At 32.3% G+C, this 15,567-nt stretch overlaps 1 protein-coding gene across 2 annotated transcripts; it reads right to left on the bottom strand.

Annotated features, from left to right (window-relative positions):
• Nucleotides 1–8,000: 8,000 nt before the first annotated feature.
• Nucleotides 8,001–11,485, bottom strand: LOC132635200 (receptor-like protein 9DC3). Of its 2 annotated transcripts, XM_060351489.1 has the most exons (3): nucleotides 9,144–11,485; nucleotides 8,478–8,987; nucleotides 8,001–8,187 (listed from the first exon to the last, which is right to left on the bottom strand). In XM_060351489.1, the coding sequence occupies exons 1-2, from the start codon at nucleotides 11,434–11,436 to the stop codon at nucleotides 8,512–8,514; spliced, it is 2,769 nt and encodes a 922-aa protein (XP_060207472.1). In that variant the 5' UTR covers nucleotides 11,437–11,485; the 3' UTR covers nucleotides 8,001–8,187; nucleotides 8,478–8,511. The 2 variants fall into 2 exon arrangements, with proteins under 2 accessions (XP_060207472.1, XP_060207471.1); XM_060351488.1 differs by having other exon boundaries at nucleotides 8,478–11,481.
• Nucleotides 11,486–15,567: the final 4,082 nt, after the last annotated feature.

Raw genomic sequence — 15,567 nt, 5'->3', positions numbered from 1 at the left:
AAGTCACATCGTCGTTAATTTTTTATTGATAAGAATACACAATTCCAGTAGCCGAAGACACTTTGTTTATAGAAACTAAAAGGAAAAGAAAGAAACAAAAAAAAAAATCTGAAGACAATCATAGGTTTGAGGAAGTAAAATATCCAGAGTAGAAAAATTCAGCATTACAACCTAATATGAGAATTCAAGAATCCAGCATATAACATATATATTACATATGATATATACACACGCAGAAAGAGGAACAATGGTGCACCAAAACTTATGCGTATTTTAATTTGAATACCCAAAAACAAACATCCAAGGCCCTTTTATATAGATATATATCGCCATTATGGTGTTGTGAAGTGCCGTTTTTCGTATTTCTTTTATCAATAATTATTAATTATTAAATGTTAATATTAATACCAATGAATGTTTCTTATAGTGACCTTTGGATTTTCAAAATAAGACCTTTAGACTCTCTAGTAGAACAATGTAAAATTTGAAGAGGCTTTTGCACGTTGCCACTTCTCCATAAGGAAACGTTTTTTTTCCTTTTTTTTTTTTTTTGTGATTTTTTGCATTGTTCAAATTGAATTGAATGAGTAGAATGAGGGGATGGTTCATTGCATTTACTATTCCTTTCGTTCACTTTTACTTGTAATGTTTTGACTTTTCACGCTGTTTAAGAAACAATGATTAAGATAGGTATTTTTACCATAATACCCCTTTTAAATGGTGTATAATTGTATTGGAGTTGGGAAAATAATTTGAAATTAGTAATGAATGCTAAGGGTAAAACAAGATTTTTTTTGTGTATCTTACCTTGATATGTGAAAATTGGCAAGTAAAAATAAAAATCTATAAAGGGAATAGTGGACAAGTAAAAGTGAACGGAGGGAGTAATAAATTTAATACAAAGTATCATAATAGTTATAGGGAAAATGATGACAAACAATGTTATTACATGTTGAGTGAGTCTTATTATGGGTGAAGGGATGAAGCCTTTAATATTTTATTTTATTTTGTAAAATAGAGAAACGGAGAGAAAAATGTCAAAATATTGAGAAAAAAGATAAAGAGCAATGGTGGCCATACAGAGGTGCCACATCACCTTGTCTATGTCTAGCTTTATTATATATATATATATATATATATATATATATATATATATATATATATATATATATATATATATAGATTTATCGGTTGTTATTACTTTAAAGGCAAAGGTGCAAATATACCCCTCGTTACAAAAGTGGTGTACATATACCCCTGTCATTACAAAATGGTGCCAATATACCCTTGTCGTTTCAAAATGGTTCAAATATACCCTTTTCGCTAACGGGATTTTAAAATAAATAAATCACATAGGTTATTTTTTAATTAAAAAAATGCCGCGTGACTTTAAAAAAAAAGGTCTATCCATTTTTTTTAGTAGACATATTTTGCTAAAGCCACATAGTAATTTTTTCCCTGGGTCTGGTTCGTTTAAATAAACGGGTATACATCTTTTTTTAAAGTCACGGAGATATTTTTGTAAACGAACCAAACCCCACGTACCAGAAAAAAATAACCATGTGGCTTTAGAAAAACATGTCTACTAAAAAAAATAGGTAAACTTTTTTTTAAAGTCATGTGACATTTTGTTTAATTACAAAACAACCTAAATGATTTTTTTTAAAAATTTCGTCAGCGAAAAGGGTATATTTGCACCATTTTGTAACGGCAGGGGTATATTTGCGCCATTTTGTAGTGGCAGGGGTATATATACACTAGTTTTGTAACAAGGGATATATTTGCTCTAAATCACAAAATTGAGGGGTATATTTGCGCCTTTTCCCTTACTTTAATAGATCAAATTCAAATATGGCTCGACCTAACCGTCTTGGAAAATACTTACATGGTTATGTTTATGTCCAATTAAATAATTTAGATAAGAAGGGGTTGCTCAAATGGTAAGCACTCTCCACCTCCAACTCAAAGATTGGGGTTCGAGTCACCAAGCGAGCAAAAAGAGAGCTCCTGGGGAAGGGGTAAAAAAAATTAATATTCAAAATTACAAATTAAAGTGAGAATAAATATTATTTAATTGTGATTAAATGATAAAAAAATATTTTCACAATATATGAATAAATTGTTATCGCATATACTTTAAAGGGGATTTTACATAAATGACTACACTTTGAGGGTTTAAAATTTGCCATAGCTAAAGTTTCAATATTTACATGGCATAACTACTTTTTTTTCACTGTATTCATAAAATGGCTCGCTGTTTCATAAAACGGCGTTGCTGTATTCATAATACAATGAGTAAAAATGTATTCAAAAATTCTTTTCGCTATATTCAACTCAGTTGTATTCACGTCAAATGTATTCAACTCAGTTGTATTCATTTGTAGCTACTTTTATATTGTATTTAAAAATCGGTTGTATTCAAACAACATAAATACAAAAAAAAAATTGTATTCAACTTATTGTATTTTAGATTCCATTGTATTCGAATAACATAAATACCAAAAAATAGATTCAGCTGTAATATATACACTAAAATACTGAATATAAAAAAATAGATACACTAAAAAATACACTTAAAAACTGAATATAAAAAAATAACAAATTGGATACAGTCTAAAAAATAACAAAATGAGCCGCACGTCATCGGAACGTGACTGGAACAAGCTCAGATCTGAATGATCTCTCCGCCACACTTCTCAGTCCATTGAGCTGATGGTGGCAGAGAAGTGCAGATCTGGTTGTATACAATCTAACATTGCAGCAAAACATTTCCGTAGCATGATATTGCAAAATCCACACACATAACTTTCTCCTTTGCAAATAAAAACAAAAAAAAAAAAAAAAAAAAAAGGAAACTGAGCTTCTCCTTTGCAAATGAAAAAAAAAATAGCTACAAAAGAATTGAAACCAGATCTGCATTTGAAACCACAAAAGAATTGCATTCAAACCAACGGCGGCGACAGAAATCTACAATTGATAACTACAATTATGTGCACTTTTGAATGCATTTGAAACCACAAAAGAATTGCATTCAAACCAATGGCGGCGGCTGAGAGCTACAATTATGTGCGTTGAAACTAGATCTGCATTTGAAACCACAAAAAAATTGTATTCAAACCAATGGCGGCGGAGAGCTATTCGGTTTCAAATTTGTTGTTGTTGGTCTCCGGCGAGGCTGGAAGTGATGGTGGTTGATGGAAGTGGGGTACGGATGACAGAGGGAGTAGAAGGAGACGGGAACGGAGGGAGTAGAAGGAGACGAGTAATATGTTATTAATTGTATTTAACATATTCTACTAATATATATGCAGCTATTAATTGTATTTAACATATTACTCTTAGCTATAAGATGTAATTAATCTAAACTATAGCTATTAAATATAAATATGTACTAGTAGTTAGTTATGCCATGTTAATTTCCTTACTTTAAATTTAGTCCATAGTAGACCATGAATTTCTCGTATGTGTTAGTTTCATGAGGTTCTAATGTTTCTGGGGTAATTTGTAGAAATTGCCCTTTGCTGGGGTTGGTCTTTAATTTTTATCTCTCAAAATGGTGGTCTTTAACTTTTGCGCTTCAGACAAAATTTGGGCCTTAAAGGCAGATTTGCACATGGACAAAATTTGCAAATTTCTGCCTTGTGATTTTTTTTTGAACTAAGTTGGGGTTCGAATTCATAATATCGGGGTATTAGGCGAAGGTCAAAACTTAAAGACCACCCCCAACGAAGGAGAGTCCCCGCAAAAAAAAAAAGAAAAAAAAAGGAGATGTTTCTAGCAGCAGGGCCTGGGTTTGGGCCGTCGTGCGTTCGCCTAACGGGCTTACCAACTATAACAAGCAATTCCAACTGATTATCATGGTATTTTGGCAGAAAACGGGTCATTTGCACTTTTGGCCCTATTTTGTGTTGTCTTTTATTTTGTATCTCCATGCAAAAAAAATAAAAATCGCAAGACATAAATTCAGATTTTCGCATCACAATATCACACAAGTTATTCCTATTTTTGCACAGAACTTTTGAAGAACTTATGCCCGTCACAAATTCGATTTTGAAGAACAAAAATTAAATGTCAGCACATTTAAATGGCAAAAATTAAAGACCAGCCCATTTGAAGGGAAAACCGTGCAATTAAATGGCAGAAAATATTAGTACAGTAATAATTCTTTGATATAACTCGTTGTAATAATTACTTGTTCTTTTTCATATTCAGGGTTATTTTACACTGTCATATTTAAGTTGGTTTTTAAAGTAATTTAATATTGTAAAAATAATTTATATTGTCAGTAACTAATCGGTAGTTCAATTTTAGTTTACGCCATAGTGAGGGTGTTCGACAAAACTTATAAGCTGATCAAATTAGCATAGAAAGTACTTTTTGATTTATATAAGTGTTCAATAAACACCAAAAGAGCTTATAAAGCCAAAATCAACTAAAAGCCATAAGTTGATAGATCTCAAATTTATGAATTTTTTAGTTTAATTATAAGCACTTTTGGTTCGACAAAGACTTTACTATTTTATTTCTAATATCTTTTGCAATATCGGAGATATTCCTCTTATAACATAATATCTAATTGTCTCTTTGTTTTTAATTTTGTCATTCGGTTTTTATGTAAAAATATTTTTGTACTTTATATTTTTTTGTGAATAATATTAAGAATATTTCAGTTTTGTTAACAGAAAATTTGCTTATCCAACACCTTTTAACAAGAGTATTTATTTATAAAATTAATTTCAGCACTTGATGATACTTATCATCTACTTTTGATCTTGGACCCAAAAAAAATCTACTTTTCTCTATTATTAGTTGTTTCTGCAGCTACAACACATAGTAGTGAGGAACGAAGCAAAAAGTTGAGCTTTGTGACTTTAAAATTCAAAGTGGAGATTGCATTAGCGTTCTTCTATATTCTTAGCCAGGTAAATTTCAGTAGTTTATTATTTTCAAAGGATTTTAAAGTATATTTTTCTCGTAGGTTTAGGAACTGTAGTTTGAAATTTCTCGTTTTGTTGCATTAATTTGGACAATCTCTTTGGATATATTCTTCGATTGTATTGTCTAACTTTGGATATGTTTTGTTTGAATTACAAAATTATTTTCTTTCAGAACTAGTGCATTTGTCCGCGTTTCGCGCGGTCATAAAACATATCAATTGTTTAAATAGTTTTTCAACAAAACACTTCAACATAAAAGAGATAAAAGATCTCATGTTATATATAAAATATTAATTGATCCTACAAAAAGAAGAGGAGAAAGAAACAAAAATAAAATAAAGAACTTGACGAATAGTTGCTTAGAACTTTCTAAACTCACACGTAACTTGTTAGTATGTATCTACCTCTTAAAATTTGAATTATTTCTCTTCTTTTATCTCTCAGAGAATCTCTGTGTAAAAGAATTCAACACAACTAATTTTAGGGAGTTCATACTAATAGTTTTGTTAGTACTACACCTCTTATTTAACCGATAATTCCTTTAGATAACTTTTAGGCTCTTTAAAATAAGATTAAAAAAAATAGGGGAATAAAATAAAAGATGAGAAAAAGATCAATGCCTTTCCTAATACCATGACACACACATACACTTTCTATTACTGTGCCGCTCTTTTCTTTATTTATTTATTAAAAAAATATCATTTACAAAGTAAATTGTAATAGATTTCGCAAAAACACTCAATCTCAAAGCAATATAATAAATAGTCATTTCCAATTGTGAAGCGCCATAAGACAAATCATAACTCCTAAATTATTATGCCACACGATACAATATAAAATTAAAAAGGTTTAAAAAAGAATTAGCATGCAATATTAAGAAGATAACTTCTCCAAGCACAAGAAATATTTTTCACGTGTATCAAAATAAAATCCTTGTGATCTATTACTCTTGAGAATTGAATGCCTCTTTTCTTGATCGACCCAAACTTCTTGGACTCATCTTCAAGCAAAGCAACACTATATTAATAGGTAGAACTTTGATATATATATATATATATATATATATATATATATATATATATTACCGGATTGTTATGATGTTATTGAGTGCTCTTAATTTGAAATGAGAATAATGATTAGATTTACCATATTCGACAAAAATATGTATATTCTTAAAAGTAAAATAGATCAGTCTAAATTTTGTGCATTTGATTTATTTAAAATAAAATTCATAATTAAAAATAAATATATTGTCATCTAATTTTTCTGTAAGTATATAAGAATCTACTTTAAAAAAATAATCAAAGAAGTAATATTTTATTATCATTTAGAAAGAATAAAATTTAATAATATAAAAATGAGTAAGTTAAAATATTAAACAGAATCCTTAATTCCATAAGTAAAGGATTTGAATTGCATGAATTTGCATCACACTTTCTTCCTCCCGTTATACTCCTTCCGCTTTTTTACTTTTTCATCGTTTTTTTTTTCTTCTATTTTTATGTCTTTCCTCCTCTCCCTTTTCCCCAATAATGTGCTTTTTTGCAATAACTCGTACTCACTAACTAAATACATGCTGTTAAACACTCCATTGGTAATGTTCTATCTACCATATTCATTTAAACATATATGGAGGGATGAGGGACCTAGAGATCAATACTACTAATTAAAATACAACTTAGTTACATTTTCTATAACATATGGCTTACAACAATGAAAGCTATACATTGCCCGGTTCTAATATATATATTTTGAGCAGTGCCCTCTATTCATTTTTCTGTTTTCTTTTTTCCCTCCGTTCTTTCTTTGTCACAACACCCTACGCTTTATATATAAGAGGATAGTTGTATGTAAATCTCTTTCTAATGATCTATTTGTTACTGTATATAATGATAAGATTTTACTTACTGAAAGATGATTATTGTTCCTTTGGCGACATGGCCGATTGGTGGTGGCAATCCAAATCTTTAATAATGGTTTCTCTTGATGGGTCATATCGAAAAGCCGACGATTTGGTTGAATTGAGGTAAGATGCATATGAGACCAACTTCAAAGCCAAAACAATATTTGACAGTACTCTTTCAGTTTTGTGTTGCCGCCAACATCACCATTGTGATTTGTGACAGTCATCAGGATCTAAATAGATATTTGGGGCAAGTTCATATTTTTTGTAGAGGATTTTCCAGAATAAGCCAATCTTCACTTACACTAAAAGGATATGTATTATAGTTGATGGCTTTCATTTTCTTATGCAATAAAATTGTGAGTCATTTGCATTCTAAGTAAATATCACATTTATTACAAAATTGAATTCAATCTAATGAATACCATATTGAATGGACACCATAATCATCCACGTCCATTACTATACATTGAATTGGAAGAGAACTAATTTTCAGAACAACCATGAGTAAGTTGGCTGATGACTTTTTAGCTTTCTAATAGAATCAAATGGGTTGTTCTTAATTTTTCATTTAATAGAGAATTTCAGGAATTTTAAGGTTTGTCTTAAAGATAATGCTACGTGGGTTTTAACTCAGCATTTATGTTGAGGCTTTTGTTAAGCCATTTAGGCTGCTACGTGGGCTTTGACAGCATATATTATATTATTATGTATAAAAATGGAGAAAAATGGCAAAAAAAGGAGAAAAAAGATAAGTAGGAATGAAGGCCATAGGGAGGTGCCATATCATCTTGTCTATGCCTAGCTTTATATTATATATAGATTGTTTATTAAGGTCGCCAAAACAGCCATTTGATGATATTGATTAGAAACTTCAGATTTAAGTCTAGTAGTATGACAAAAAATGGGCCTTTTATTTAGGTAAAAAATTGTTATTAATGTGACGTGGCAACACGACTTGGTATTTTTAATGCTATGGCTTGCCAAATAGGAAAACTAGTGGAGCATTAGTTAAGTGATTTTATTGTGACAAAATTTAGTTGATTTTACTGCACGGATGATAGAAGTAAGATGACCATTCGTGTAATTAAACGATGCAATGTCGAAAGCTTACTTCTTTGTTGTCATAAAACTATAGAAATCACCACGGGCACATAAAGTGAAGAAACAGATGCATACATTGCCATAATCCAGAACATCAACACCAATTTATTAATACAATAACAATTACGCCTCAATCCCAAGCTAGCTGGGGTCGGATATATGAATCCTCAATATTAATACAAACTTATAAATGATGAAAATAGTATGTAAACCTGTTCAACTCTCCAGCAACCTCAACAACATCTGTAGAGACAAGAATGAGAATAGAGATTAGATAGGATATTAGAAATGTAAATGGCTTATGTCCTTTTAGACTATTAATGACTTTCCTGAGTTTTTGAATACTTAGGTCCTTAGGGAAAAAGAAAAAAAAAATTGACACACAGTAATCTAATAAACCAAGCAGCCACCATTTTAAAGAAAAAAGGAATCCATAATGTGTGGACCTGGACTGTTCTTAAACTATTAGAAAGAAAAAACAGCTACAGAAGTACTGTTATTCCTGATTCAAAACCAAAAGTTTTAATCTATACCTGGTATGTTGCTACTTCATTCTTAAACTGTGTCTCAACGTCTTTGATGTCTCTTCCTTTGCCTTCTTCGCTTCCTAGCAGCAATTTGTTGAGTAATATCTTCAGCGAAGTTCACGAACCATTTTGGTTTTCCAAGTATGAACATGAGGCTTCCCATGAACAATCCAAAAGGCATACCACAACCATACCCTATTACGACAGCTTGCCATGTGAACCCGCTAGCAAAACTTGAATCATCATCATCATCTTGTTCAAGTGATGACTCATCTGACTCATTATTTGCTCCACATTCCTTTGATAGTGGGAATCCACATAAATCAGGATTTCCACTATACGAATCAATTGGAAATGAATTGAACTGTTTCCCAAGCGGAATGCGCCCAACGAGATGATTGTATGAAAGGTTTAAGACCTCAAGAAATGTCAGACTCGACAGTTGACCAGGGATTTCTCCAATGAGTCTGTTCCATGAGAGGTCTAATGCTTCGAGCTCGTGCAACTTTGCAATTTCTGTAGGAATATAACCACGGAAGTTGTTATGAGATAGGTTGAGTAACACAAGTGATTTCAGACTTCCAAGGGAATTTGGAATATCTCCTTCAAACCCATTGCTTGATAAATCAATACTTGTCATTAGTGGAATGATTCTCAGATCAAACTCATTACCTTTTATCACCAAGCTAACATGGTAATGGTAAAATGCGCGTTCCCTTTCACCTGCTATGCTATCACTTCGTTGAGTAATTCCTGTTTTTTCTTCATCCACATCCATCATACCTCTAAATTTTTTGAAAAAATTAGATGGCAAAGTTCCAACGAACCCATTGAAGGAAAGGTCAAAGATTCGTAACTCAGGAAATGGAAACTCGGACACCAATTCACCAATTGGACCGTGAAAGAGATTTGATTTCAGAATCATAATTTGCAGGTTTGGAAGTTTCTCCAGCCAGACGGGGAACGTGTCATTTATCTTGTTATTCCCTAAATCAAGAGCTTCCAAGTCTGTACAATTAACCAAGGATCGTGGAACTTGTCCCCCCAGTTGATTGCCACGTAAACTAAGGTATTTTAACCCTGTTGGTAAGAATCTTGGTATCTCTCCATGAAAATTGTTCATTTGTAAGTCTAAAATAGCAAGGGGACTACTACCCAAACAGCTTGGGATTGAACCACTGAAATTGTTATGAGCCAAATTGAGGATTCGAAGGTGAGTGATCATGTCACAAATGGACGGATGCAAAGACCCTTGAAGAGAATTGTTCTCCAAATTGAGGTAGAACAAATCCATTGAGCGCCATACTTGTTTTTCAAAGCCTGTGAGGAAGTTATGAGAGAGATCTAGCACGCCCACGGTCATGGATAACATCCAATCAGGGATTTTACCGTGCAACTTGTTGTGCGAAAGATCAATTTCAGAGTGCTTTAAGTGATCGCTTTTGATCTCATTTGGCAATTTGGTTAATTGATTGGCTTGAACATGTAAATCCGGCAGCAGTGGAAGATTGAATAACCAAGGGGGTGCCGTGCCAGTGAAATTATTGAAGGACAAATCAAGAGTTCGTAGCTCTTGAAGCCCACTTATATTAGAGGGAAGTGTACCAGTTAGTAAATTGTTGTGCAAGTGTAATACTTCAAGGCGAGTCAAGGTTGCAATTGAATAGGGGAATGAGCCAGTGAAATTGTTAGTGTCAAAATATAAATAAGATAGCTCTGAAAGGTTGGCAAAGATGTCTGGAATCGAGCCTTCAAAATAATTGGAAAAGAGGCTTAAGGAGCTAAGTTTGTTCAGCTTTCCTACAGTTGAGGGAACATTTCCGCTGAAGCTGTTATTTGAAAGATCCAAACTTGTAATTCTAGTGAAATTACCAATGGATTCTGGAATTGAGCCTCCAAAATGGTTGGAAGAGATATCTAAAGAAATGAGCTTGTTTAATTTTGAGATAGTTGAGGGAACATTACCAGTGAAGTTGTTATATGAAAGTGCCAACTCTCTAATTGCAGTGAGGTTGCCAATGGATTCTGGAATTGAGCCTCCAAAATGGTTGGAAGAGAGATCGAAAGAAATGAGATTGTTTAATTTTGAGATAGTTGAGGGAACATTACCAGTGAAGTTGTTATCTGAAAGTTTCAACTCTCTAATTGCAGTGAGGTTGCCAATGGATTCTGGAATTGAGCCAGAGAGATGGCAATTAGAGACGTTAAGATACCTAAGAGAATGGAGGTTACCAATTGAATCAGGTACCTTACCAAAAATACCAGTTTCAAAAAAGTCCAACTCTAAAATAGTTCCACTGAAACTCCAATTAAAATTTGGCAAAGTGCCTGTTAGAAAATAATTCCATCCCAATCTCAGCACTTGCAAGTTTGGTAGATGAAAGAGATTAGAATCGCTGATGTCACCAAACAAGTGGGTGCCTTGCAGATCCAAATAGGTAAGAGATGAAGAAAAATTCTTAGGCAACTTGAATAATCCTGGTGGGATCTCATTCGTTTGAACAATTGCAGCATATGAAAGATAGAGATGTGTCAAACTCGTGAGTTCACTTATACCATTTCCAAGTGGAAAGCTAACCAAGTCGTTGTAGGCAAGGTTGAGTCTTTGGAGATGACCAAGTTTTGAGAGACTGCTGTTAGCATTAATAGTTCCGCTAAGAAAGCTGCAAGAAAGATCGAGGCCTATCACGTGACCCGTAAATCCATCGCAAGTAACGCCATCCCATTTGCAACAATCTCCTGTAACATTCCAGGATAAAGTCTTGGCTCGGGCCTCGTTGTCACACCCACCTCGTGCAAAGGAACCAATTGTGAGGCCTTTCTTAAATTGAAGCAAATAAAAGGCATCATCGGGGGCACATACATGTTGCCCAGCATATGAGAAGCCAGTAAGCTGCGATTGCTGGACAGAAAGGATAATAAGTGAATAGAAGCAGAAAGGTATTAGCAATTGTTGGTACTCCATATCTTATTTCTTGGATATGTCTAACCAGCTAGGAACTTCTAGTCCTTCTATATAGTGATAAATTGATCACTATTACTTGCGTCTTTGAAATGTGAAAATAACTTAATTTCCATTATTGTTGTTGACTGTTGACCCAAGTCAATTTCCACAAAAGCTCGTCACAGAACCTTACGTACCAGTGATATTTCACTGACTTCGAGTCAATTTTCACTGTGATCTGTTTGGAAAGCCACTTGGTAATTGGAATTGGTGTAATTATAAGGGTAGTAATTACACAGCTTAGTAATTACACAAATATTGTAATTACAAAGGCCTAAAACACAGGTAAAATGAGGGAGCATTATGGGAATTGGAAATTTACTCATAGAAATGGGGTTTTGGAAATTGTTGTCTAATTAATTAATTACCATGGGTGAGTGATAATTGAGGATATATTAGGAATTCGTAAAATGGGTATTTCAAGTTGCACCACTAATTTTGATTTGTTAACATCTTGTTTCTCCTGTTCAGTTCTTGTACCCACCTCTATTTGTTTTCACTTTCCATCCATAAATTAGTACTGCTATTGATAGGTCCTTATCTTTTAATCTGAATGAATGAATGAAGTCTGTGTTAATACTGGGATATTACCCTTCTTTTACTTTGAGCTGTCCATTTTGTACACAGTACTGTGGAGTTTGTAGCCACAGAGAGGTGCGTCTTCTTCTATCACGAAATTTCCTACTACTCTCTACATTATGAATGACTAATATTCAATGAGAACCTACCACATTTAATGCTACACTATATACCACTTGACTTGACCCTATTATAGCAATAATTCAATTGGAGTAGACCTAAACGTGTCAACCGGTCCGGTTTAACTGGTTCAAACCGGTAACTGGACCAGTAAAACCGGAACCGAAACGGGTAGAACCGGTTAACCGTTTATTTCTTACCGGTCCGGTTTCGATTTTTTTGAAACCGGAACCGGTTAAACAGGTAAAATCGGAATCGGACCCGTTAAACCGGTTAAACTGGTGATTTTTTTTTTTTTAATATAGCCGTTGCTGGGCTGCTGTGTCGTTATTAGACCGTTGGCAACGGTCCATTTGCAAAAATGGTTGTTGCCAAACGGTCATAAACTCAATTTTTGCACCCCCAACCCCCCCAAAGTTTTTTTTAACACTTTAACCCATCCCCCACCCCTATATAAACCCTTCTTCATTTTCATTTTAATCCACACCAATTCACTCTTCTCTTTTTCTCAAATCTCAATCTCTCAATTATAGTTACTTTGCAATAATTAGCCACTTTAAATTTCTCTCAAATAAATATTATAAAGTCTTATTATAGTTTCAATTATTAATTTTGCAATTATAATATTGTTGGTGGAGTTAGTGATTTTTCAACAATCCAAAGTAGCTTTGGTGGATTTACAATTCTAGCCGCCTTCATTTTGTTGGAAATTAATCCGGCAATTTGGTACCTTCGTTCCAACTCTATCTTTATTTTTCGCAATTTAATTTACGCAATTTAATTCTAGCAATTTAATTTGTTACAATTTATTTTCTTGTGATTTAAAATAATTTTATTTAATAATGGCAAAGAGATTTAGACGTGGTGCCAGTAGTAGTAGTGGTATTGACTTAGGGGTGGGCTTAATGAGGAAATATTTGTGGAAGAAACACCTAATTTAGGTATTGATGTTGGTGGAAATAATCCACTTTTAGGTCATGAGGCAATGCAACAACATTTTACCGACACTTTTAATGAAATTGATGATGATGAAACACAACCCCCCGAAAATTCCATAGGAGATACATGTCCTGCACAATCACATACACAAGGCAAACCGCCTAGAACTCGTAAGCCAACCGCTAAAATTTGAAAATTTATGACTAAGAATAGGGAAAACCAATCAGCTACATGTACCTTATGTGGACAAGTATTTAGTTTTAAGCAAGGAACTAGTAAGGATGGTGGAACGGGTACACTAAATGGTCATATAAGAAGCAAACATATGGATGTTTGGGGAGAGCAAACGGGTTCAAATGTGGGGGGTAGACGATAGACCCACGAACTGGTAGAAATTTTAAGTATGACAAGAAAAAAAAGAGTGTAGAAATAGCTAAAATGGTAGCTTATGATTGTTTACCATTTTCCTTTCCCTCGGGTTTGTTACTTACATTCAATGTTGTTATAATTCGTTATTTGAGGGTATTCCTAGAAGTACTTGTAGAGCGGATGTTATAGATTTGTATAAAAAATATAGATTTTATTTGCGCCATGTATTTAATTCTTTAAATTGTAATGTTTCTCTTACCGCTGATTTGGGTCTTAGTCTTAATAAGTTAGATTTTTTTGCTATTACATGTCATTGGGTTGATGACAATTGGGTTATGCAAAAAAGAATTATAGCTTTTTTATATGATGAAGGAAAAGGTCGTCACGATGGAAAATTTTTAGCGGATTCAATGTCTACTATAATGAGATTTTTTAATATTTATAGAAAAACACTTTGTTGCTTTAGATAATGCTTCTAATAATGCAAAGACGATAGGTCTTATAAAACCTAAGTATATTGATATAAATAAGTATATTCTTACTATATTTTAGGTATATGTATAACTTATGTATATACGTATATAAGTATTTTAGGTATATGTATATATACAAATTTATAAACTTAGAAAAAAATTAAGCTATAAATAACTTAAGTTATAAGTATATATACTATATAGTATACTTAAACACACACACATATATATATATATATATATATATATATATATATATATATATATATATAACTTAAACATATGTCTATATATATATATATATAAGTTATATAACCTAAGTATATTGATATATATAAGTATATTCTTACTATATTTTAGGTATATGTAGTATAACACTATAACTTAATATATATATATATATATACCTACAACATACTAATAAATACTATAATACAAAAAATAAAAAAAAGGGTTTTGGACTGTTTGAACCGAACTGGTTTCGGTTTGGGATTTCAAACCGGTAAACCGGAACCGGTGACCGGTTTCGGTTTTTAAACCGGAAACCGGCCGGTTCCGTAACCGGTTACCGGTCCGGTCCAGTTTGAACCGGTTGACGGGCTTAAGTAGACCCCATCAGAGCACCGGAATAATTCAATTGGAGTAGACGCTATTATTTCTTGGATATGTCTAACCAGCTAGGAACTTCTAGTCCTTCTATATAGTGATAAATTGATCACTGTTACTTCTGTCTTTGAAATGTGAAAATAACTTAATTTCCATTATTGTTGTTGACTGTTGACCCAAGTCAATTTCCACAAAAGCTCGTCACAGAACCTTACGTACCAGTGATATTTCACTGACTTCGAGTCAATTTTCACTATGATCTGTTTGGAAAGCCACTTGGTAATTGGAATTGGTGTAATTATAAAGGCAGTAATTACACAGCTTAGTAATTACACAAATATTGTAATTATAAAAATCTATTTATTTGTCATAATGTAATTATAGTATAATTACAAGAGTGCTTTAAAAATCACTTTTATTTATCAAAAATTTAAAATTAATATTAAAAAAGTATGCACCTTAATAAATTATATTAAATTAGTTCTTTAATAACACATTGTTTCATGAGAATATATTAATTAATAATTAAATATTTGTAACTAATTTTGTAAAAATTAATTGATATATATTTTTCAAATTAATAATATTTTAATTTGAATTAATTATAAAACATAAAAGCAGACTTACAAACAAAGTCTATCAACTGTAAGTGAAAAATAAACAATATACAATGTGAAATAACAAGGCAATAGTACTAAAGCAAATAAATTAAAATCGAAAATATAACCTAAATTCAAAATCCAAAAGAAAAAGTTTAACATAATACTCTTATGTCAAATTTCAATATTACATAAGTAAGTTCCCACATGACTTAAGTAAATACAATTCAAAAGGAAGACAAAATAAAGTCTATAACCTCATTAATAACAAAATTCTATTTTAATAATGTCACTCATTATATGCCAAGCTTGTTAGTGACTCATTCTTTCTAATATTAAGAGGCGTAATTTCAAAAATTAGAATAATAGCACGGTTATACTAAATTAATAAAATAAAATAAAAATAC

Source organism: Lycium barbarum, chromosome 4, assembly GCF_019175385.1.
Source record: "Lycium barbarum isolate Lr01 chromosome 4, ASM1917538v2, whole genome shotgun sequence".
NCBI lineage: Eukaryota > Viridiplantae > Streptophyta > Magnoliopsida > Solanales > Solanaceae > Lycium > Lycium barbarum.
Note: the sequence above shows the minus strand (reverse complement) of the source record. Positions and strands in the feature narration are given on the sequence as shown.